Raw genomic sequence first — 22986 nt, 5'->3', positions numbered from 1 at the left:
AGCTGAAAATAATTTGAAACAAAAAATAAAAAAACAGCCAAGATGTAAAAATGCTGTGACCTAGTCTTTCCATATTTACGTAAGGCCGAACACTAACTAGTTTGGCAAACTGCACAAAAAGTATAACATGAATTAGTAGAAAACAAGCAAGGAAAAATGTTTACTACATATTGCTATCTACAGCTAATGTGAAGCGCATGCATTATACAGAAGCACAGCACATGGCTAATAAGCGCTGCGCTGATTGACTAGAACAGTGTCCACAGTTACTGTTAGATTTTACCCTCAAAACTGACTCATGCCATGACCCCTTTCTTCACATATATGTTTTTCTGTTTGCTTTTAGACATAAGCTGTTATCCTTTTGTTATATCTCAGTCACCCTTTTTTTCTGTTACACACAGCTTTGCACAAAACAAGTAGCAGTGTAAGGAATTGGTAGGAGGTAACCAGTATTATACCATGCAGAAGGACACACAATTTAATCGACACATACCCAGGGTCCGACAAATCATTGATGTTTGGACTGCCACATCTGTTTGCAATTCCGGGCGTGGTGTGCAACTTGCTGCTCCTGCGGCACACAAAGCTTGTCGTCATATTCATGGAATGTTGATTCAGAGCCCACTTTTCTAATGTAGTCATGAAACAACAGCCACAGGCACTGTATCAACAGGCACTGTGTTGATGATGTTTGCATGAGTCGCATGCGTCTGCTCCAGTGCAAGCAAGAAGACGACAAATGCTGTTCCAAAGATTAATGGAGGACCTAGGTTACAACATGACACGCACAAATACATGGTAGCAGATAAATGCACTCTGGCACTGGTATCTGACTGACATTTAGGACATACCTGCTGAAGCGTCTTGCGGGCATACAGGTGGCTTAGAATAATTTTTTCCTTCTCTCCAATCTCCTTGAATTCCTTTCACGTGCTCAACTTGTTCATATTTCCCTCCCTCTTCAGCTCCACAATCTCCTGTTGGCTCAGGCACAACATCACTGAGGCAGGCAGCATGCTCTGTTGCTTCTTGCGCTCTTTGTCGCATGTCCTCATTCAAGAGCTGCCCAACGACCTGCATTAAAAAAAGAATGATCAGTCAGAGAGTTTCTGTGACAGGAGAAAACACATGCATGCCTTTACCACCCTATTTGCATATAGCGTAAATGTTGGAAGCATATTACAGCAAAAATAGGACTGGATAAAGCCTAATCATTTCGAATATGTGTGCAAAACAATTGAACTGGGATGGCAGTAATTTGCGCAAAATGGTCTTCATATATTTGAGACCATAAACCCTCATAGACCTTTTCAACAAGCCTCCAGGGGCGCTGCCATTTTGAAATCCCTGGTAGGAAAAGCAAGGACCAGAGTGACGCCCAGCGGTGACGCCATATTGGACTGCAAGAAGTTCATCACGTTCATGTGTCTGCGATTGTTTACGTGTGGTTTGTTACTTCTTGCCCTATTTTGGGAGAAAAAAATCTCCACATCGATGCTTATACGAGCATTTTTTGTGCCCCAAGACTTTGAAGAAGACTTGCGCTTGTGAATATATGAACAACGGGCCGTTTTGTTCAGCGTGAATGATTGGTCGATAGCATCAGCGCATTCAGCTGTTGACACTCCACCGTCATGCGCGACGGGGACCCAGCCAACCAGGCTTATTATTATCGGCGGTAAGATGACTGCTTATACAGTTTAGTTCCAATAAATATTCACTCCATACCATTCTCTGCATCTTGTTTGGCTGATACAGCTGTCGCGGATGCTCAGCTGCTGACCCTAAAGACGCAGGTTTGATTCCAGCTGCGGCAGTTACATTTCGATGGCGTCTCCAATACGCGTGTTTCTCACCTTGAGTCGCTTTGAGACGTTAAACCTCAAACCATCATTCTGGGCTGACACGATACTCCGCATCGTTTTTTACTTCTACAGAAGCCGAGAAAGAGAATCTGTGATCTTAAAGTTGCCATGCCCATGACGCTGAGTTCTTCAGATGATTGTTACATGCGCGTCCTCTTTCGGAGAAATGTAAGCGAGTGCAGCGAGTGGATGAGCTCCGTGCAGCGTATAATATTCGGCATGCATGTCGCTGTCAATAAAAAAATAACGCTCTTGCCATTCTGAAGCCTAGCAGAGAGCATCAGCTAGCGGTAATCAACTTGTGTCGTCGCTTTCAGCTGTAATTAGAAGGGTGTACCGAATCACTATGTTGGAGTTGAATAAAGCTACGGCATGGATAACGTGGCCTGTATCGCAGTCCGTCTAGCGAAGAAAGCCTCGCTTTTGAGCAATTTTTATTCCTACCATCAGGCCATGGGAAGGTTAATGGTGCGGTGGGATACAAATGTTTGGTTTTTAACTTCCCCAAGCGACTCGGGCTGTGAGGCGCTGTAGCTGAGGGCTACAGAAATTTCGACAACCTGGGGTTCTCTAATGTGCACTGACATCGCACAGAACATGGGAGCCTTGCTTTTCGCCCCCACTCAAAAGCGGCAGCGCGGTAGGGATTCAATCCCATATCCTTGAGCACAGTATTAGATTCATTTTAAAACCAGAGAAAAGATGGAACACCGAGAAGAGCAAAGTCTCTTTCTGCTCTCTTCTGTATGTTCTGTCCTTTGACTGGTTTTAAAATGAATGATTTTACTTTGGTCACTGCTGATTCCACATCCTTATAGAAGCTTTCAACTATCTGGTCATCATGGCTTGATGTAGACGCGTAGGCCTGCACCACCTTCAGCTTGTACCTCTTATTAAGCCTAATTACGATAGCTTCCACTCTCTCGTTAATACTGTAAAACTCCTCGATGTTGCCAGCTATATCCTGATTAATGAGGAATCCCACACCTAGTTCTCGCCTATCTGCTAATCCACGATAGCACAGTACATGCCCGCCTTTTAGTACTGTATACGCCTCATCTATCCTCCTAACCTCACTAAGCCCTATGACATCCCATTTAATGCCGGCTAATTCCTCAAATAGCACTTCTAAGCTAGCCTCACTTGATAAGGTTCTTGCGTTAAACGTTGCCAGGTTCAGTTTCCAATGGCGGCCTGTCCGGAGCCAGAGATTCTTAGCAGCCTCCGCTGCGTCACAGATCTGACCGCCGCCTTGGTCAGTTGCTCCGCAGCCGCTGGACTGAGGGCCGAGGGTTAATTGGTTTGTTCATAGAAGGTTGTGGCCAAGTACTACACCAGGGTGGCCAAATCCTGTTCTGGTGAGGAAGTGCGCTGTCGGTTCTGGTCACCGAAATCAGGCCGCACTCCAAGCCTGGTTATGCAATTCCATCGACACGCGGAGTTTTTTTTTTTATCCGGTGGAGAATTGCGTGGCACCGGGATTCGAACACCGGTCCTCTTGCACGCGAGGCGGATGCTCTACCTCTACGCCATCGCTGGTTAGACAGACAGACAGGATAGAACTAGCGGAGCTATCGAAGTTAATAAATAAGCGCAAGGTAGCCGACATAAGAAAGTTTAACATGGAGAAAATCGAGCATGCTCTAAGGAACGGAGGTAGCCTAAAATCAGTGAGGAGAAAACTGGGCATAGGTAAAAACCAGATGTATGCGCTAAAAGACAAACAGGGCAATGTCGTCAGCAATATGGATAAGATAGTTGAATTAGCCGAAGAGTTCTATACAAATCTATACAGTAGCGAATGTAATCATCAAGTTACGGAGGGAGGCAGTCGAGCACAGCAATGGGACATCCTGCCAGTAACGAAGGAAGAAGTAAAGAAAGCCTTAGGAGCAATGCAAAGAGGGAAAGCAGCTGGTGAGGATCAGGTAACAGCAGATTTGTTGAAGGACGGAGGAGAGATTGTGCTACAAAAACTAGCCACCCTGTATACGCAATGCCTTGTGACCTCGAGAGTACCAGAAGCTTGGAAGAACGCTAACATTATCTTAATTCATAAGACAGGAGACGTCAAGAACTTGAAGAATTACAGACCAATCAGCTTATTGTCCGTTGCCTACAAGGTATTTGCTAAGGTAATCGCTAATAGAGTCAGGACAACCTTGGACTTTAGTCAACCAAATGATCAGGCAGGCTTTCGTAACGGATACTCGACAATAGATCACATTCACACTATCAATCAGGTGATAGAGAAATGCGCAGAATATAACCAACCCCTATATATAGCCTTCATTGATTACGAGAAAGCATTTGACTCAGTGGAAACCTCAGCTGTCATGCAGGCATTGCGGAATCAGGGTGTAGAAGAGTGTTATGTGAAAATATTGGAAGATATTTATAACGATTGCACAGCTACTATAGTTCTCCATAAAGTCAGCAATAAAATTCCAATACGGAAAGGTGTCAGGCAGGGAGACAAGATCTCGCCAATGCTCTTCACTGCCTGCTTACAGGAGGTATTCCGGGGACTGGAATGGGAACAGTTGGGGATAAGAGTTAATGGAGAATACCTGAGTAATTTGCGATTCGATGATGACATTGCCTTGCTAAGCCACTCAGGACAAGAACTGCAAAGCATGATCAATCAGTTAAACAGCCAGAGCAGAACGGTGGGGCTAAGAATTAACATGCAGAAAACCAAAGTAATGTTCAACAGCCTAGCAAGGGAACAGCAGTTCGCAATTGGTAGCGAGGTGCTGGAAGTAGTAAGAGAATATGTCTACTTAGGGCAGGTAGTGACTGCAGATCCTGATCATGAGAGAGAAATAACTAGAAGAATAAGAATGGGGTGGAGCGCATATGGCAGGTTCTCTCAGATCATGAATGGTAGCTTACCAATATCCCTGAAGAGAAAAGTATACAACAGCTGTATCCTACCGGTACTCACCTATGGGGCAGAAACGTGGGGGCTAACAAAGAGGGTTCAGCTTAAGTTAAGAACGCAGCGAGCTATGGAAAGGAAAATGATAGGTGTAACGTTAAGAGATCGGAAGAGGGCGGAGTGGGTGAGGGAACAAATGCGGGTTAATGACATCTTAGTTGAAATCAAGAGGAAAAAATGGGCTTGGGCAGGGCATGTAATGCGAAGGCAAGATAACCGCTGGTCCTTAAGGGTAACGGAGTGGATTTTTGGCAGTGGCGACATCAACCCTCATGCACGGCATCTGAGCCTCTCCTCTGTGTATTTACAGTTTTCCCCGACCCGGTGTTCTGGAACCTGAAGGACAGCAATTTGCGGCAACGCACTGATTCCACCGACTTCACACTTTCACACGCGGCCACATCGGCCTGAAATTGCTGTGGACCTATTCGAGACGGCTCGGTCAAACCCTGGAATACCCATCGCCGTTGCACCAGCGCCGACAGCGACAACCGGCAACAAGTCCCGCGAGGGGCGTCGTTCGTCATTTGGCAGCGGTGGCATCAACCCTCATGCACGGCATCTGAGCCTCTCCTCTGTGTATTTACAGGTTGGTTGATATTATTCTGTACTGCTTTTTTTCTTTTCGTTGTTTTATCACCGCCTATGCCGCTGCTGCCAAAGACCTCTTGTTATTTTTTTTCTGCTTTGCCACGGTTTTAACCATGTCGCGTTGTTGTGCGTGCCGATCGCTGGTTCCTGATAACGGGCCGCATATGACCTGTTCAGAATGCAAATTTACTTTTCATTTGGGTGCATGTTCTGGTATAAGTGACGAAACATGGAATGCCAAACGCGGTTCTTTCAAGAAATCTTGGAAGTGTGACCGGTGTAGCAAGGGTTCACGAAGTGATGACTTGGAGAGCCCCAACTTAGACAGCGACTTAGCAGCGCACTTGCTAGCAATTCAGACCAAACTCGATACTCTCCTAGCTCTCCCTAAACTAGTAGACGCACTTGACTCCAGCGTGAAGTTCCTGTCAGACAAGTTCGATGAATTTCAGGATCGTCTTCAAATTCAAGAGCAAGCGACAAAATCTGGCCGAACGCATGGATCAGATAGAAAAGGCCGACTCTTCCAGTGAACTGCAACAGATAATGCAAGATGTAGATAACCTGGAGTGGCGTAACCGTCGCAACAACATTGAATTTCACGGCATTCCTGAAACTGAAAACGAGAACTTGCTCGAAAAAATAAATGAATTAGTCCCTAGACTGGATGTTCAGCCACTAACTAAGCAAGATATCACCGCACTACATCGGCTTCCAGCGAAACAAGGCAGAACACGGGGCATCATTGCTCGCTTCGTCAGTCATGAACATCGTGATGCCTGGCTGGCAAAGCGACAGACACTAAGGAATGAACCTGGTGAGATGTTTATGTGCGAAAACATGACAAGGCTTTCCCGTAGTCTTCTGACAAAAACAAGGGAATGGGCGAAGAACGCAGGCTACGCTTTCGTATGGCACACAAACGGAAAAGTGCTAGTTCGAAAGAAGAGCGGTGATAATGCTGTGGTGATTCGCACGGTTCAGGATCTTGATGATCTGCAGTGACTATTCCTGGCAAGTTTGTTTTTCTTTGAAATTTTTCTTCCCCAATGAAAAACCCGCCCACACTTTCAGTTTTTCATCTTAATGCCAGGAATTTACGCAACAAGTATGATGAAGTAATTTCTTTTTTGTCGGAACCGAATCATTCCTATGACATCATTTGTTTTACAGACTTGGTTCTCATGTGAAGACGAGTGTTTTTCACTTTCCGGATATGATGTTGTATCTGCATATCGCTGTAGGAGGCCTGGTGGTGGTATCGCTGTATACATCCGATCAAAGCTTAATTTTAAGGTACTTCCGGAGTTCAAGATAATTGGCGATAATTATGAAAGCATAGTTATACAGTGTCGTGGTATGATTTTCTCTGTCATGTACCGTCCTCCATCAGGTGTTCTCAGTGACTTTATGCAGTTTACTGAAAAGATACTTGAACTCAGTGTTCAGCTGAAGTCTGAAAGCGTTCTGGTGGGTGATTTCAACCTGAATGCTTCCCTTGACAATCCAGCCTACTTACAATTCAGAGTTATACGAGTCTTATGGTTGCTCTAACGTAATCACCACACCGACAAGAATTACACCAAGTTCCCAAAGTATTCTTGATCTGTGCGTTACAAGTTTCGCTCGTGAGAATGTAAAATCAGGCACCCTGGTCTGCAGTTTAAGCGATCATTTGCCAATATATTGTGTGTTACCCTGCAAGCACACAGTCGCCCCCGAACACAAAGTACTAATTAGAGATTACTCCGAGTACAATGTTAGCAAGTTTAGGGACATGCTGACAAATGTTGACTGGAACATAATTTTGGAGCTCTCGAACCCAGATGCCGCTTACGACGCTTTCCTTTCATGCTTTGTGTCTGCTTATAACGCATGTTTTCCCCTCAAGCCCCGAAAAAAGAACAAAAAAGTACGAAAGCCCTGGATTTCTCGTGAACTGTTTCAAAGAATCAAACAGAAAAACAGACTTTTCCAAACATTCTTGCAAACAAAAGATGAAAGTGACTTTCGCGCATTCAAGAAAGTACGAAATCTGTTAAATTGAGACTTAAAGAAAGCAAAGCTTGAATACTATACACATAAATTTACACAGGTGAACGGTAATACACGACTGGTATTGCAAACCATGAGAGAGTTAATCTATAAGAATGCAGAAACAAAAAAAGTGAACTTTCGGATTGCCGATCTGTCTGAAGCAGAGGTTGCAAACCTGTTTAATGAGCATTTTCTTGCCGCTGGTGCTCCTTTAGCCGACGCAACAAATGCACCTTCTTCTACACCTTGGGAAAAGTATGTCACTGCAAGCAATCCGAATACAATATTTTTGTCCCCCACTGATTTTAGCGAGGTGCAAGTATAATTATGTCTCTAAAAGACAGCTGTGCATCTGGCACTGATGAGATCAGACCAAAACCACTGAAGGCTGTGAGTCAAATAGTTAGTACTCCTATTGCACACATCTGCAATCTTATAATGGAAAAGGGAGTTTTCCCAGCCAAAATGAAACTTGCTCGTGTGACGGCTATACATAAGGGAGGCTCTTTCGATGACGTGAACAATTACAGGCCGATCTCTGTGCTTTCTGTATTTTCCAAAATAGCTGAGCATATTATAAACAAAAGGCTTGTTGGATTTCTAACCTCGCAAAATATTATCGTAAGGCAACAGTTCGGCTTCCAGAAAAACAAATCGCCAGAAACAGCACTACTTGGAATAAAAGATGAAATTCTGAACAATATCGAAAATAAGGCACTAACTCTGGGTATATTCCTCGATTTTAGAAAAGCGTTCGACAGTGTACAACATGATATACTAATAAAAAAGCTTCAGCATTATGGTGTCAGGGGTATAGCTGGTACTCTCCTCATGAGTTATTTAACTTCACGTGAGCAGTATACTGTCATCAATGGTGTATGTTCAGAGACAAACACTCTGTTGTATGGTGTACCACAAGGGCCCATCCTAAGGCCTGTCTTATTTCTCATCTATATTAATGATATTGTAAATATACCGGGTGCCTCGAATTTGGTTTTATATGTGGACGACACCAATGTGTTCTTTTCGGGTAGGGATTTAGATGCGCTGTTCAGGGAGGCAAACAATTGGATGTTGGGCTTAACCTCATGGCTTGGAAGTAACCGGGCTCACATTAAACATAAACAAAACAAAGTATGTACTCTTTCGCTCCAAAGGTACTGAAATGTATACAATTCCATGTTTAAAATTTAATGGCCTGGACATACAACAGTCTTCTACTACCAGATTTCTAGGTGTGACATTCCACGAAAATCTCTTATGGAATGCTCACATCCACACACTTAGAACTGATCTCTCTCGTGCCTTAGGCATCTTAAACAGACTGAGGTGTTACCTGCCAGCTTCTATCAAACAACTGGTGTACTACTCCCTTATACATTCACGTTTTAGCTACTGCTCTCTTGTGTGGCAAACCACGACGAAAACAAATTTAGATTCCCTACTATCAATACAAAAAAGAGCAATACGCGCTATCAGTAACTTAGAGCTGTCCTCTAGTTGTGCGCCCTACTATAGATCGCATGGAATACTTCAAATGCCTCAGTTTTACAAATACAGACTAAGCCTGGAAGTTTACCGCCAATACCGGTTGGATAAATCTACCTTTGAAACAAAATACCAGGAAAAAAGAAGTGTGTACGATTTAAGAAAGAGCATCATAGTCAAGCCCCGAGCTCGAACAAACTATGGACATGAAAGATTAAGCTGTCAGATAGCAGATTTATTAAACAGCTATCCCGTCATTCATGACCTACTAACCGAAAATCTTTCATTAGGCAGGTTAAAGAAAACACTGAAGGGATTATTCTTAAAGGAAGACTAGTGTTTCATGTTTTCATGTTTTTCTTCTTGTTTTCAATTTTATGTTTCATGTGCTTCAAGTTCGATAGTTTACATGTATTTTATGTTTGGAAGTGTTTTGTTAACATGTATTGCTAGTAGAAGCTGCTGCACTTATTCTTGTACTCCGTTCCTGTACATATCCTTGCACTGTAAAAAAAATATAATAAGGGAGTTGGGGGATACAGTTTCATCTAAGACATTTCTCTGCATGCAAACTCTGTTGTAAATTCTGCACGAGTGTCAAACCGCTGCTTGCCACAGGGTGGCGTGACCTCGTCAGGCACTTTTCCGCCTTTTGCCACGTCCTCCAAGACAATAGTTTTGTAATGTTGTCTTGAATGAAAATGATTGATTGATTGATTGATTGATGATTGAAGAGAAAGCAAACGTAGCAGGGGACGGCAGAAAGTTAGGTGGGCAGATGAGATTAAGAAGTTTGCGGGGATACAGTGGCGGCAACTGACAAAGGACAGGGTTAATTGGAGAGACATGGGAGAGGCCTTTGCCCTGCAGTGGGTGTAGTCAGGCTGATGATGGTGATGAAAATGAATGAATCAGTACCAATTTGCCCAGTCATCTACCTTGTTGAAACACAGTAGTCGACCATCCTAACCACTGTGGCCTCACAAATACAGAATAGGAAAGGACTCCTCTTTCAGTTTTTATCTGCGACAGAAGCAACACTTAAATTGACAGTCAAGCGGAAAATAGTCACACACACTCGCCATACATGCACTCATAGCCATGGCTCGTAGCGACATGCCAGCTTCCCATGCAGTCCAGACAGAATGGGCAACATTGAGTGGTGCGTTACTCTCGCCGCCAGCAAGTTACTCTTGGCCTGTTGCCGCCTGGTCTGAGGCTTTTGACTGGAAGATGGCGCTCCCCGTGTTGAAAAGGTGTACAGACAGTAAAATAAATGCGCAGTCACACTCTGTATGACTAGCAACATTCTGGTGGCCACCTAATCCTGGTTTCCGCTTAATAGCAAATGATGCTGCACAGCTTCAAGTATGCGGGCGCACTGCTGGGCAGCTATGTACAGACTTGGCAGCAGTGTCCGACTCGCATGGTTTCACAATGTGAGCTCACAACACCTGATGCTTGTTGCAAGTCCTACCATACGCGATAGTACATCACAAGTGACAGCAGTTATGATTTGGCCCCTTTGAGCTCTAGCTACATTTTCCCACTAAGTTGACGAAAGTTTTAGCACTGGCGTACGGTAAATATGCATGCTAACTACAGTAAATACAACCGTGCGGCAAATTGAGCTTGGCAAGCATGCACAGCAATGGTAGCTACGGCAAAGCGTGACGCCGTTCGCCATACTAGAGGTACGAAGGTGCTAAAACTCTCTAATAGTAGCTGTGCAGACTCGATAACACTTGTCTAGAGCACTCGAGTGGTGCTGTGTGGAGGAAATAAATCGTTTCTAGGGCAGGTACTGACTTTCAAGGCCAATATTTGCGCTCAAGCACAGCCCATAGCAAAGCAGCTGCAATAAGCTTTCACTTGATTTGCTCCGAAGCACTGTTCAAGCTAGCGCTCAAGAGAAGTGTGATCGGTCTGTCTTTTTACATGGCACAGTTCTTTCGGTTTTCAATTACTACGAAGCTAAACACGTACACACCTCTTTCCGTTTCCTCTTTTCAAAAGGAGCGGTGAACCTTTCTCCCTTGCGGTTTCTAGGGAACACGGATGGCACAGCGTCAGGCTTCAGGCGCTGCCGTTTGAGAGACATGCCGAGGCTCCGCAGCAGAGCGAGACTTGTTTCATAGTCGCTATCGACGAAATGGTACGAGCAAAGAAAATCGCGCTTGGCAGGTACCCACGTTGGTCGTGATGGCTGAGCCGCACGTATCCATATCCGTCGTAGTTTGGCATCCTTTGGAAAGGAGTGGCATGGTGTGTCTCCGCCGAACCCGCCGTTCATGCAGCCTTGAGCCCAGCAGTGCCTCGGCATCTTGCTTCGTTGATCGGGCAAAGAACTCAGAACACAAGCATCCACTCCGCGGTCGGTCGAGGGCCCGAGACAAGTGAGCGGCGATTTGCTGCGCCGGCAGCGAGACGTTTGACGCCACGGCTGCCAAGGGGCAGTCAGGGGTCAGGACAGATGGGCAGTGCACCGCCAGGTGCACTGGCTCAACGAAAAAAAGATGAGTGAAATCCATGTTGTTGCAGCAGATTTTAGGGCGCTATCTTTCACTGAAACACGGACCAGTGAAGTTCTGACGCAGGATCCCTTTAGATGACGTTCATTAGACGTTTCGTTTATGGCTCTGCCGAATTCACTGCTCTCGGTAAATGTGTGACTGCGCTGAAACAAGCACTGCTCAAAGAAAATTATTTCCCTTCTCATTTATTCGGCGAGTGTCCGCTTGAAGAACCAGAGCTCGAGCCGGTTCTCTCACAATTCCTTTAAGCCTTACTGCATGGAGGGAAAAAAAATCTTTGTCTGTACTGCCTCCTAAACCCAGGGGCTTTACTGTCTCCTGGCTGCTGTCGCCTTCTGCAGGTCAAGAAAAGAACTCAGAGAAGCCTGTTTTACAGTCCTACCGCTAGAGGGCTACACCAACCCAACTGAAAAAACGACCTCGGCCCCTAAGTCGGTAGCCAGCCTGGCCAACCTTGGCCCTAGCTTGGCAAACTAGGTTGGGCCGAGGTCGGGATTGGTGATTGGCCTCACACCGGCCGACCTTTGGCTGCCAACATAGGGCCGAGGCCGTATGCCGACCTTGCCGTCGCCAGCCAGCGCCCTGCTGGATTGTGAATCAATGACAAATCGTGGTTACCTTATCTATATATGACGTTTGAAAACTGAATTTTGGCCATGAGGAATCCGACCTGTATGCACAGGCATCTTGAGGAGACACAAACAATGAAGACGGACTTGCAGCAATTATTAATGGGTTCCTTTATGCAGACATCAGTACACAAGCAGTTGCACTTGCTGTAAATGCACGCGTACTCTGCAATATTACAAAATACTGAAAAACACCAAACACATTTCAGCCATATATCTTTTATTATTGTATTCGCGATCGCTTTCAACAGGAATGCTACCGGATGACTGGAAGGTGGGGAGGGTCATTCCGGTCCACAAATCAGGTGTAAAGGACTCTCAACTGAATTATCGCCCCATCTCCTTAACCAGTGTGCCTTGCAAAATCATGGAACATGTCATATACCTATTCCCATGTCGTAAACCTCCTAGATTCTAACAACTTCATCCGGCTCAGCACGGGTTTCGTAGAGGACTTTCCTGCGAGACCCAATTGGCAATCTTCACTTTCGACCTGCATGCTAACCTCGACCGTAACATACAGACCGATGCATTATTTTTAGATTTCGCGAAGGCTTTTGACAAGGTACCACACCAATGGCTATCACTGAAACTAGCCTTTTTAAATTTGCACCCTAATATTCTAGACCAAATTAAAGAATTCCTAGCCGTTCTCAGTTTATTTCGATTAGCAATCACAACTCAGGACTCTCCCCATAACATCCGGCGTTCCGCAGGGATCTGTGCTCGGCTCGCTTTTATTCCTAATATATATTAACAATCTGGCGCCACAAGTATCGTGTAAAATTTAAACATATTCGCCGATGACTGTCATTTATTGTACCGTTACTAACTTTTCTGAACAAGTGGCTCTTCAAAATGACCTCAACCGCATCCATGAATGGTGTGACCTCTGGCTAATGACACTAAACGCTAAAAAATGCAAACTTGTCTCATTTCAGCATCAACGCAACCCCCTTATTCTTTCCTATACAGTTGCCAACTCATCTATAGAAAGCGTCCAATCATTCAAGTACCTCGGTGTAACACTCTGTACCGATCTTTCTTGGCGAATACACATTACCACAATCATATCATCTGCCAATAGATCTCTAGGATTCCTAAAGCATTATCTTCGTCATGCACCGCAGCACGTGAAACTTCTACCTTACAAAGCCCTTATTAGACCTAAACTCGAGTACGCCAGTCCCATCTGGAATCCACACCAAATATACCTAACAAATGCACTCGAATCAGTTCAAAACCGCGCCATTCGCTTCGTTCATTCTGCTTATTCATATACAATCAGCGTTTCATCTCTAAAGAATAATTCCGGTCTCGAAAGCCTTGAAGCTCGCCGTCGCGTCGCCTGCATGTGTTTGCTCCACAAGTTTTTCCATAGCACTCAGAATCAAACACCTTACATTTCTCATCCGACCCGCATATCTCACCGCACCGCACACCCATTTCAGATCGCCCGGCCTCTATCGCGTACTGCAACTTTTTCAGTTCTTTTTTCCCCGCACCATTGTTGACTAGAATGCACTCCCCGCCGATGTTGCCGCCATCACGTGCCCACCTTCATTCTTATCCGCTGTAACGATTTGTATCATACTTCAAAGATTGCTGAATATGATTGTTTATGATTGCCGCATATGATTGTTAAATGCTTATGATTGTTGAACATATTAACCCACTCCTTATGTAATACCCCCTGAAGGGGGTCTTTAAAGTGAAGAAAGTGAAGTGAAGTCGTATTCTTTTGTGCCCACTGCCTCCCTTGCTCGAGTCGGCTGGCGCCTCTGGCTACGGCCACTCTCCCGATCCTGCGCGCCAATCAGCCAGCGCTTAATAACAGCGCTGCTATTCTTCACGGTTGCTTGTTCAGGGTAGTGTGCTCTCAGGCAGGCTACGATAAAAGAAGAGAGCAAAAACAAATGCCACCACTTCAAAAAGGCTCAAACCAGCTCAGCAGTGATATTCCAACCAAATAATCCAGTACTTTGTAGTCCAGACTCAGATATAACAGCAGTCAGCACTATATTCTATAACCATTGCAATATTCACTTTTAACCCAAAATAACATTCGGCAATGAGGGCAAAATGCAATAAACTAACATATCTGTCCTTTGTACATAGCATCCATTATGATATATTTGTGGGCAGTCTTCAATGTCTTCACAACAGTATTATAAATATTTTAGCTAAAATCAGGACCTTATACATGGTCTGTTCTGAAAGTAGTAGGACTCATTTTTTTAAATAAAACTTTTTCAAGAGAATAGTACAAACGATTAGAATTTTTCATAGTAGCACCCTTCCGCACCTACACGCTGCTGAATATGAGTTTTCCAGTTTTCGTACGCCTCCAGAAACGCCTGGACCGGAATGCTGTTTAGCTCCCTCGTCAAAACCTGTTGAACCGCCTGTACCAATCCGTGATGTTTCCCCTTGAGCGTCGATTTTATTCTCGGGAATAAAAAAAAAGTCTGGCGGGGCCAAGTCGGGGCTGTAGGGGCCTGAGGCAGCGTTGCCGCCTTGTGCTCGGCAAAAAATTGGGGTCCTCATTCACATGATGAAGATCCTGGCAGATCACTTTCCGGTTGGCCTTTTGCTCCTCTGACAACAGTCCTGGCACCAACTTCACGCACACTTTCCTCATGGCTAAGTTTTCTGTCACGATTTCAAAAACTTGGGTTTGAGGAATGCTCAAGTCAGCAACAATCATTCTGATACTCATCCTACGATCACTGTTCAGTCAATGTTTTACTCGCTACACATTTTCGTTGGGCTTGCTGGTCGAAGGGCGTCTGGAGCGGTCGTCGTCTTCCACTCTTTCCTGACCTTCTCGGAACAGCTTGTGCCACTCACAAAACACATGATCTACCCATGGCAGCGTCTCTGTAGGCCTCTCTAATAATGTCGTGAGTCTCTTTGCCTGTTTTACTAAGATTTACACAAAATTTGATCGCGCATCACTGATCCAGTAAACGCTCTATGATTCTGCGTGACGAGAGGTTTCGACAGGGGTTCACAGTACAAGCGACCTGCTCGCTTCAACGGCCGAGAGCTGACTGCCGATTTTCTCCAGTATTCCCAATATCCCCCTTCAACTATCCTACACGCGCAGACCGCCTCTAGTCCGCCCGTTCGGCCAGGAAAAAACCAGTCCTACTACTTGCAGAACAGACCCTGTATACTGAAAAATTTGGCATTGTGTGTATTATTATAAATAGCACTAAACAATTGCAAGCAGTATCAGAAATTCAATATTTTTACAATTGCATGAAACCTGATGCAGTATACAGTAGCAATTCTTTTAACAAATGCCGCCAACATGCATATTTACCCTTATATACAGGCAAATCATTTACAACCTGCATTTCATTACGTCCACGTCACAGCAGCGCCAAAATTAAGAATGAATACAAAATTTTTTCATGACAAAGTAGACTAAATAGAATAGAATCTCGAAGCACTTAAAATTTTTTTCCTGGGAAACCATTGCGGGGTTTAATGTCCCAGAAGCAACACATGGACTATTGGGACACCTTAGTGGAGGGCTCCAGGAATTTCCACCACCTGGGACAAATGTATTGTACTGAAGAATATATGGCTGATAAAATGACCAGCATGTTTAGCACAGCATGACAATTCTTCACCAGTGTGGTGAAGAATTTCCGGCTCCATTACTTGCAGCCGAATGCCACATGTCCAATGCACGCAATAAGCCTCTCTGAAGGCCAAAATGAACGTACTCACCACAGCCGCGTTGTTCAAGTGGCACGCTTTGTCGAGTGGACACTAGAGCATACTGTGTCTTAGGAAGATCAGTGAAGTGCGGCCTAAGAATGTCAAGCAGTGAATTAACTGCCGCTCTCCTGATATGATGCTTCACAGCCCAAGCCCTCAACTGGCTCCTTATCCCCTCTGGACACTCGGCATTGTCGGGAACATCAACCAAGTCATGTTCATCAGGCTCCACAGGACCAGCGTTTTGGCCGTGCAAGTCACTTCCATCTGACTCAGCTTGATCTCCACTCGAACACTGTGTCTCAGCTGCCACGACAGAGGATTCACAACAATTCACTGCTGCATATGCTTGCCCTAAGCAGTCCCCGAGCGGTGCAAATCTATCGTTTCCAACACTTGCTAAACGTGATGGATTGTCGGATTGTAAATGGGGGAATGTCTCAGAGCATGCTGCCGCCTCTGCGTCTTCTGCGACTTGCTGCAAACACCGTACGCTGCACGACGTACTGTATATTGGGCGACCTGCGCGTGCAACGCCGCCCCAGCGCCGCAGTTTTGCTTTTGCTTGTGCTGTATTTTTTAGTTCTCTAAGCCGCCACCGCGGAGAGTGGCGCTGTAACTCACCCCCACGACGAAACCGACGAGACGGCGACCGGCTGCAGAGCACTGCGACCTACCACGTGTGTACCCTCGATTTACGTGCTGAGCGGCCGCTAAGCTGGGTGGCGAAGAATTCTTTTTCAGTAGGCAGGTTGCCACTTTACCGGAAGAAGCTTTGGCGTGCCGTGTGCCTGTGGGTGGCGGCGAATGCCTCCGCGTTTGCGACATATTCACGCAGTATGGTGTACTGTTGTGTGCCGCTCTGCAAGTCCAGCGGGCGAACGCCAACAGGGATCTCCTTTCACGAGTTTCCTGTGACGGAGATACGGAGTCAGTGGCTGAAGAACATCTCGCGGCCAGCCGAAGGTAAGCTATGAAGCTGCACCTGATTTTAAACGTGCTTAAAATATCGCTTGCTCGAGCATTTCGGACGACGGCCTTGGCTGTGATAGCAAGATCATTAGAACGAAAGGGCTTGCGATCATCAGCTGATGCTGTGTTAGTCGAGTTTTCGTTGCGTTCAGTAATGCCCGGTAAGTACATTTCTGTAATGGCACTCCTTGCATTTCAGGGCCAGGGAAACAGCCCTGGATACCAAAAGACCGGAGCAGAGTATGCAGCCTGCATTTTAAGCAGGACGACTAGAGAGGAAACCTCAAGATACGGAGGCTAAAGGCAGATGCTGTACCTACAGTTTTTCCGGAATTCCCGGCATATCTGCAACCGCCAGAAAAACATCTGCGGCGCCCGCTGAACCGTAAATGTGCTGCTCCAGCTTCTTCCGTAAGCAAGCTTCCTCGTGCGAAGAAAAGCAGGTATATTCCATTCTTTTCACCATTTTTTGTAGTAATCGTATTTCAGCATAAGTAATGCACGCTGGTTTTAAATTCTATGCTTAAATATATTGGTGTATCTGATTCATGTAATAAAATTCGTGTAATGACTGTATTGCGGGCAAAGCAGGTGTATGCCTCATAACGAGTTTGAAGTGGGTGAACCCGATGCTCAAGAACCTACGAGACCTGAAGGGAGCAGGGAGCCACTGCCTATTCAGGAGCCTGGTGGCTCTGATCCTGTGAAAACAGCTTCACCACAAGCTGTGCTGGAGCTACCATCACTTTCATCGGAGCCCACGCAAGAAGCCTCCTCTGGCCTTCCTTCGTTTCCTGTTGTGGTGCTTCTTCCAAAAGAGCCGCCAGCAAATAGTTTGAAGTCAGCTCCATTGCTTAAAGCACGTGCAACACAAAGTAGGTTATCAGTTGCAAGAATTGCAAAGCTTTTTAGGCAGGTTGCAACCCTGACCAGAAAATGCAGAAGGCTTGGAAAAAAAAATGTGGAGCTGCTGCAGGAAATTGACTTGCTGAAAAAAGAGAAGAGGAGGACAGTGGCAGTGTTGAAAAAAACGAACCTCGTAGTCTTCCAGGTATAGTGTCCATTACCATATTGATTATACTTAGCGTTTGATACGAAACTTGCTCTTAACAAATTTTAAACACTTCCAGGAGAAAGTGGCACAAAATGACGAAAAGGGCCTATTCCTACAAGAACAGCTGGCTTTTTTAAGTGTGGCAAATGGTCGCTGGCGTGAGGAGACCATACGTAACTGTGTGCTTTGGCACGCTAAATCACCATCGTGCTACCAACTCCTCGGAGAGACTGGTGTGTTGGCCCTGCCTTGCAGATCAACGTTGAAGCGATATACAGGTGCGTGCACGGGAGAGGTGGTCTCATCACTGATCAAGCAGCGACTCCACATGGAAGCAAGGCAGCACTCTGAAGAGGTAAAACATTTCTGCTAGTACCTGTAATGGTTAGTTAAGTTTATATGTTAATCTCTGCAGGCACGGTGTGGCTCGCTGATTATGGATGAAATGTCGCTGAAGAAAGCCACCACATATCACAAGCTGTCGGATGCTGTTCATGGCCTGGTGAACATGGGTGGCGTGGAAGCCGATTTTGGCCTTCAAGATGAACTGGCGACCCACCTTCTTTGCTTTGTGTTTGTTGGACTGGCCACTCATTACAGGTATATAAAACTTTCAGCTGTGTTCTTAGATTGGCAGGTAATTGGTCTGAGAGCTTTAACGTCTCGAAAGTACTAAAGGGTAGCAAATATCTGGCAATTGCATTTTTTTTTGCAGGCTACCAGTCGGGTATTATTTTACCAAGGCCCTAACTGGGGAGCAACTTGAAATTCTTGCGCTCAAAGTAATGAAATCAGTCGAAGATGCAGGATTTCAAGTGGTGCGACTTGTTGCGGACAACCACCAAGCCAACTGCAAATTTTTTGCAAGCTTGTCGGATGGCCCTATCCGACCTGTCATCACGTGAGTGTGATCAATTAACATCCCATGTAATGTACATTTTACTCTCAATATTTGTGGACTACATCCTCTGTTGTAGGTGCATATAAAAAAACATTCGATGCACGTTCAAACTTAACTCCTGTTTTTTAAACATCTCTTCTAGGCACCCTCTTGATTCAAGTCAGCGGTTGTATCTATCATTTGACTTCTGCCATATCCTCAAAAACATCAGGTCGCAGTTTTTGGATACAAAGAGGATCTTCAGGAATGGAGGAAAACTGATCCTGCCAGATTATTTAAGGTTACACAAAACTCTCTTGTTTTTGAACATTTGTAGCAATTTGCTAACACTTTACTTTGTGTAGGTTGCTGTACGAGATAGAAGAACAGCAAGGTGCTTTCAAGCTGGTACGATGCCTGACAAAAAAACATCTGTGGCCCAGCAATTTCGAAAAAATGAACGTCAGTAGAGCCGTTGACATTTTCTCACCACAGGTAAAATGTGAATTGATCACTTTGTTTCTGTGAACATTATATTGCTCCACCCTTCATAAATGCTTGCAACACTCTTATGCACCTTGCACAAGAAATAAATCACTTGTGTCACTCAAATATACACAGTGGTAGCTTGTGATTAAGCGTTGGGCCAAAGTGATTATGCTCACAATATTTTTCTTTCTTTAAGGTCACATCAGTCCTCAGATTCCTTCAGCAGCATGGGCATCGCCTTGGTGCTCCTGGATTTGATAAGTGCCTGCCCACTGTAGAATTCATGGAGACTGTGTACAAATGGTTTGCCCTCCACAATGTCAAGAGCACCACGTTCCACATAATGAGCAGGGACGCCTGGAGGATGCCGTTCTACAGTGCAGAGGATGAGAGGTATGTAGTGATTGATAAATGCTTAATTTTTAGAAGTCTTATCTTGCACGTGAAGCCCATGTGAAAAGTAGTGGAAAGTGATGCTCGTTTATCATTTTTGAAACTATTTTCTTTATTTTGTAAATATATATTGCAGTGAGAGCTCTGCTGTCTTTTTCATGAGGTGTGTTCATGCATTTTTGTTTGTTTGTTTACTTTGTAGGCTTTCGTGGCTGGAGTCAGAATGCTTGCAGTACTTTGCTTCGTGGAAGGATGGCACCAGCCACAAGATGGAATTTCTAATGGCAGAGACGTACGAAACGCTGAACGTGACAACGATGTCTACTGTTCTGTGCACAAAGCATCTCTTGCAGTCAGGCTTCCATTTTGTTCTTACTGGCAAGTTTTCCAGTGACGACGTGGAGTCGTTGTTTTCCACAATTAGGCAACTTAATGGGAGCAACGACCAAACTGACGCATACACGGCTTTGTCAGCTCTACAAAAAATCCTGGTCACTGGGATAATTCACTCCTCGGCCAGTGGCAATGTTGGAAGCGTGGTGGGCTCATTAGGGGCAGCACCGAATCTGCCTCTTGAAACTGAATGCAAGGCTACTCCAAGAAAGGATCTCCGAAAGCTTCTGCTCCCTCACCTGGCTGCTCTGAAATACCCAAGTATGCAGTGTATTCTAATCAATGTAAATCAGAAATAACTTCCAAGGAACTGCATGTTAACATGATTTTGTTCGAGCCCTAGAAAGTGCATAGTGCGCTGTTAGTAGCTTTTTTTGGAAAGCAATTTGCATGTTTTTTTTTACTTAATTCACTTTACCATGGGCCAGATTGTAAGGGCTCTGTAGCAGGCACCAGTAAGTAAACAAAATCACTAATCAGTTCATTGTCTTCAAAATGTTATATAATTGTGGTGAATATGTTGTAACAGCACTGAAATACTCCAAGGTTGTCATTGCTTTTTCTTACTGCATCCCTCATTTCCAGTCCCTCCGCAACAGAGCCTGAAGTCAAGCACACTGGCATTGATTGCTGGCTTTCTTGTAAGAGCTATACAAGACAACATTGAGTGCTCAGGGTGCCTTGGCAAGCTGCGTGCTCCATCATCTACCTCAACGACAACAGCCCTGATAGCTGGCATCGATAGAGGAGGGCTCTCCTACCCTACCCTTGCTTTTGTGGGTTTCGTCACAATTCTAGAGAATGCAGCTTGTAGAGTAGCTGCCGAGCTCGTGAAAGGACCGCATCCACTAAAACGGTTCACAGCTGTGGTGCTGCCGTCAGCTGCAAAAAATCCGCATTTTCAGTGCGCCATGGATGACAGTGTGGCCCATAGAATGAGGCTTGTGAAGCTCGTGTGTCACAAATTTATGAGGCCCTTTCTCACTAACTTCACTGGCCAGCTGACTGAGCGCAATGAAAAAAGAAAATTGTTGAACAAAAAACCTTGCTCTCGAAAAGTACTTCAAGTATAGAACTTATTTCTGTGATGGCGCAATAAAGCACCACTGGCACTTTTTTTTCACAGCACATGCTTTTGGAATCATTTGTTAAATCTGCATGAACAGAACACTCGCTGCTTAGCTCACCCTGAAAATTTCCACAAATATTGCATGCATTAAAGTTGACAATCTCGCCCTTTAAAAAGACTCATCACTAAAGTTTGAGTTCAAAAGCTTAAGCGCATGACAAAAAACAAGGGGAAAGAGGCCGAGCTCGCGTATTCATCTAATATTGCACTGGACAGCCTGCCCGTCAAATACGTAACACGGAGGAATGAACGTGCACGGGAGTCGAGAAGGGAGACTGCCAATTTGCTCCAACTGTGCTGCTATCGCCCGCCAAGTAAAAAGAGTGAGAACGCGGTTAAAGAGCAGGAAAGGCGAGTGTCGTCGCAGTCGCGTCCGTCGAAAGCACGACGGCGGCTGACCTCCCGCCGCCGCCGCCCCTCAGCTCCGGAGCTCTTTCCCTCAACACTGCCACTCTCATTTCACTGGCCTGCGGCTTTACCTTGCCGCAACCATCTTTCATGCCAAATAATGGCTTCGCAAACTATTCCGCGGAACTACGCGCCGCCAGCGCAGGTCGCTTGCAGGCACAGCCGAAGCGCGTGAAACGCTGCTCAAGGGGGTGAGTTTTAGCGGCACTTACCGGCTGGCTTGGTCCCTACTCGGAGGTCACGTGGTATTTGTTCGGCCGCGCGCTCCCATAGAGGGTGGCGCGATGCGCAGGTCGCCCAATATACAGTAGGTCGTGGTCAAGGAGGATATATAGAATTTGCTGGAGTGGAGAGGGCGCTCTCCGACCGAAGCCGCCTGCCGCCATCTTTCCAGAGGCAAAAAGCGCGCTTGGCGCCGGCTCACGCCGCTGTTTTCCGGAGTTGTTTTGCAGATTCCACCTGCTGATTCCACCAAAAACATTCAGTTTGTCTTAGATGCGTGTGACATGATAAAACTTGTGCGCAGCTCGTTGGCAACTGTAAGCCACCTTATTGACATGGAAGGAAATCACGTGAAGTGGGCTTATATAGTGGCATTGGAGGCGTTACAACGTGGCGAAGGGTTGCGGCTTGGAAACAAGCTCTCAAAAGTGCACGTCCAATGGGAAAAGCAAAAAATGAAAGTACGATATGCAGTACAAGCCTTGAGTGCTTGAGTTCCTGACGCCTTGGACTTCTGCGAACAAGTGCTCAAACTGCCACAGTTCAAGGGTTCCAGTGCAACATCTAAGTTCGTTAGGCTTTTTGATCACTTGTTCGACATCATGAACTCTCTAAATCCATTTGCATGATCATACAAGGCACGCCTCTTCGGAAGGAGAATGAAGGCTGCTGGAAGCTATTCTTTCCCGAGGCCCGTGCCTACATGGGCTAAGAGATCCGGCGGGACGTCCAGTTATACAGGCACTGAAGGAAACTGGGTTTGTTGGATTTTTGGTGTGCATGACCAGCACAGAAAAACTGAAAAAACGGAAAGTTTGTTCAACGATAACATGTGAACAGTGCATCGCAGCCCTGCATTCGGATCAGCTGCCACCTTTAACTAGGCAAAAGAGCCGAGGTGGACTTATTTCACCGGAACAAGACGTTGTTAGTCTTTCTGAAGCAGTTGAAAAGGGCTTCGAAGGCTACAGGCAGAATATGATACTATTAAAATGGTGACGACAAGATCGAAACATCTCATCCTTGAAGTCCTGGGAACCTCCACAGAGAAAAAGTGGTTTCAGAAACTGGAGGACCACATCCTTGACATTGACCCACTTGGCAACCATGTTTATAGTTTGTGCAAAAAAATCGCTGAAGAACATGTGAAAGTGAGAATACATCACATGACAAAAGAACGAAACCGTGAACTGATCAAAAAAAAGTGAGACCCACTTTTGTCGAGG

General features: G+C 45.4%; 1 protein-coding gene and 1 long non-coding RNA gene across 2 annotated transcripts; one reads left to right on the top strand and one right to left on the bottom strand.

Annotated features, from left to right (window-relative positions):
* Positions 1-103: 103 nt before the first annotated feature.
* LOC149348362 (uncharacterized) lies at positions 104-12788 on the bottom strand. The gene is made up of 3 exons (XR_016292744.1): positions 10916-12788; positions 855-1077; positions 104-574 (listed from the first exon to the last, which is right to left on the bottom strand). It is a non-coding gene; the product is annotated as an uncharacterized LOC149348362 (long non-coding RNA).
* A 5468-nt stretch (positions 12789-18256) lies between these two features.
* LOC149348361 (uncharacterized) lies at positions 18257-22505 on the top strand. Its single transcript, XM_089585801.1, has 7 exons — positions 18257-18446; positions 18562-18747; positions 18890-19027; positions 19092-19221; positions 19412-19608; positions 19811-20262; positions 20587-22505. The coding sequence occupies exons 1-7, from the start codon at positions 18283-18285 to the stop codon at positions 21072-21074; spliced, it is 1755 nt and encodes a 584-aa protein (XP_089441927.1). The 5' UTR covers positions 18257-18282; the 3' UTR covers positions 21075-22505.
* Positions 22506-22986: the final 481 nt, after the last annotated feature.

This window comes from Amblyomma mixtum, chromosome 4, assembly GCF_055824585.1.
Source record: "Amblyomma mixtum isolate Tamu chromosome 4, ASM5582458v1, whole genome shotgun sequence".
NCBI lineage: Eukaryota > Metazoa > Arthropoda > Arachnida > Ixodida > Ixodidae > Amblyomma > Amblyomma mixtum.
This window is presented reverse-complemented; position numbering and strand designations above follow the sequence as displayed.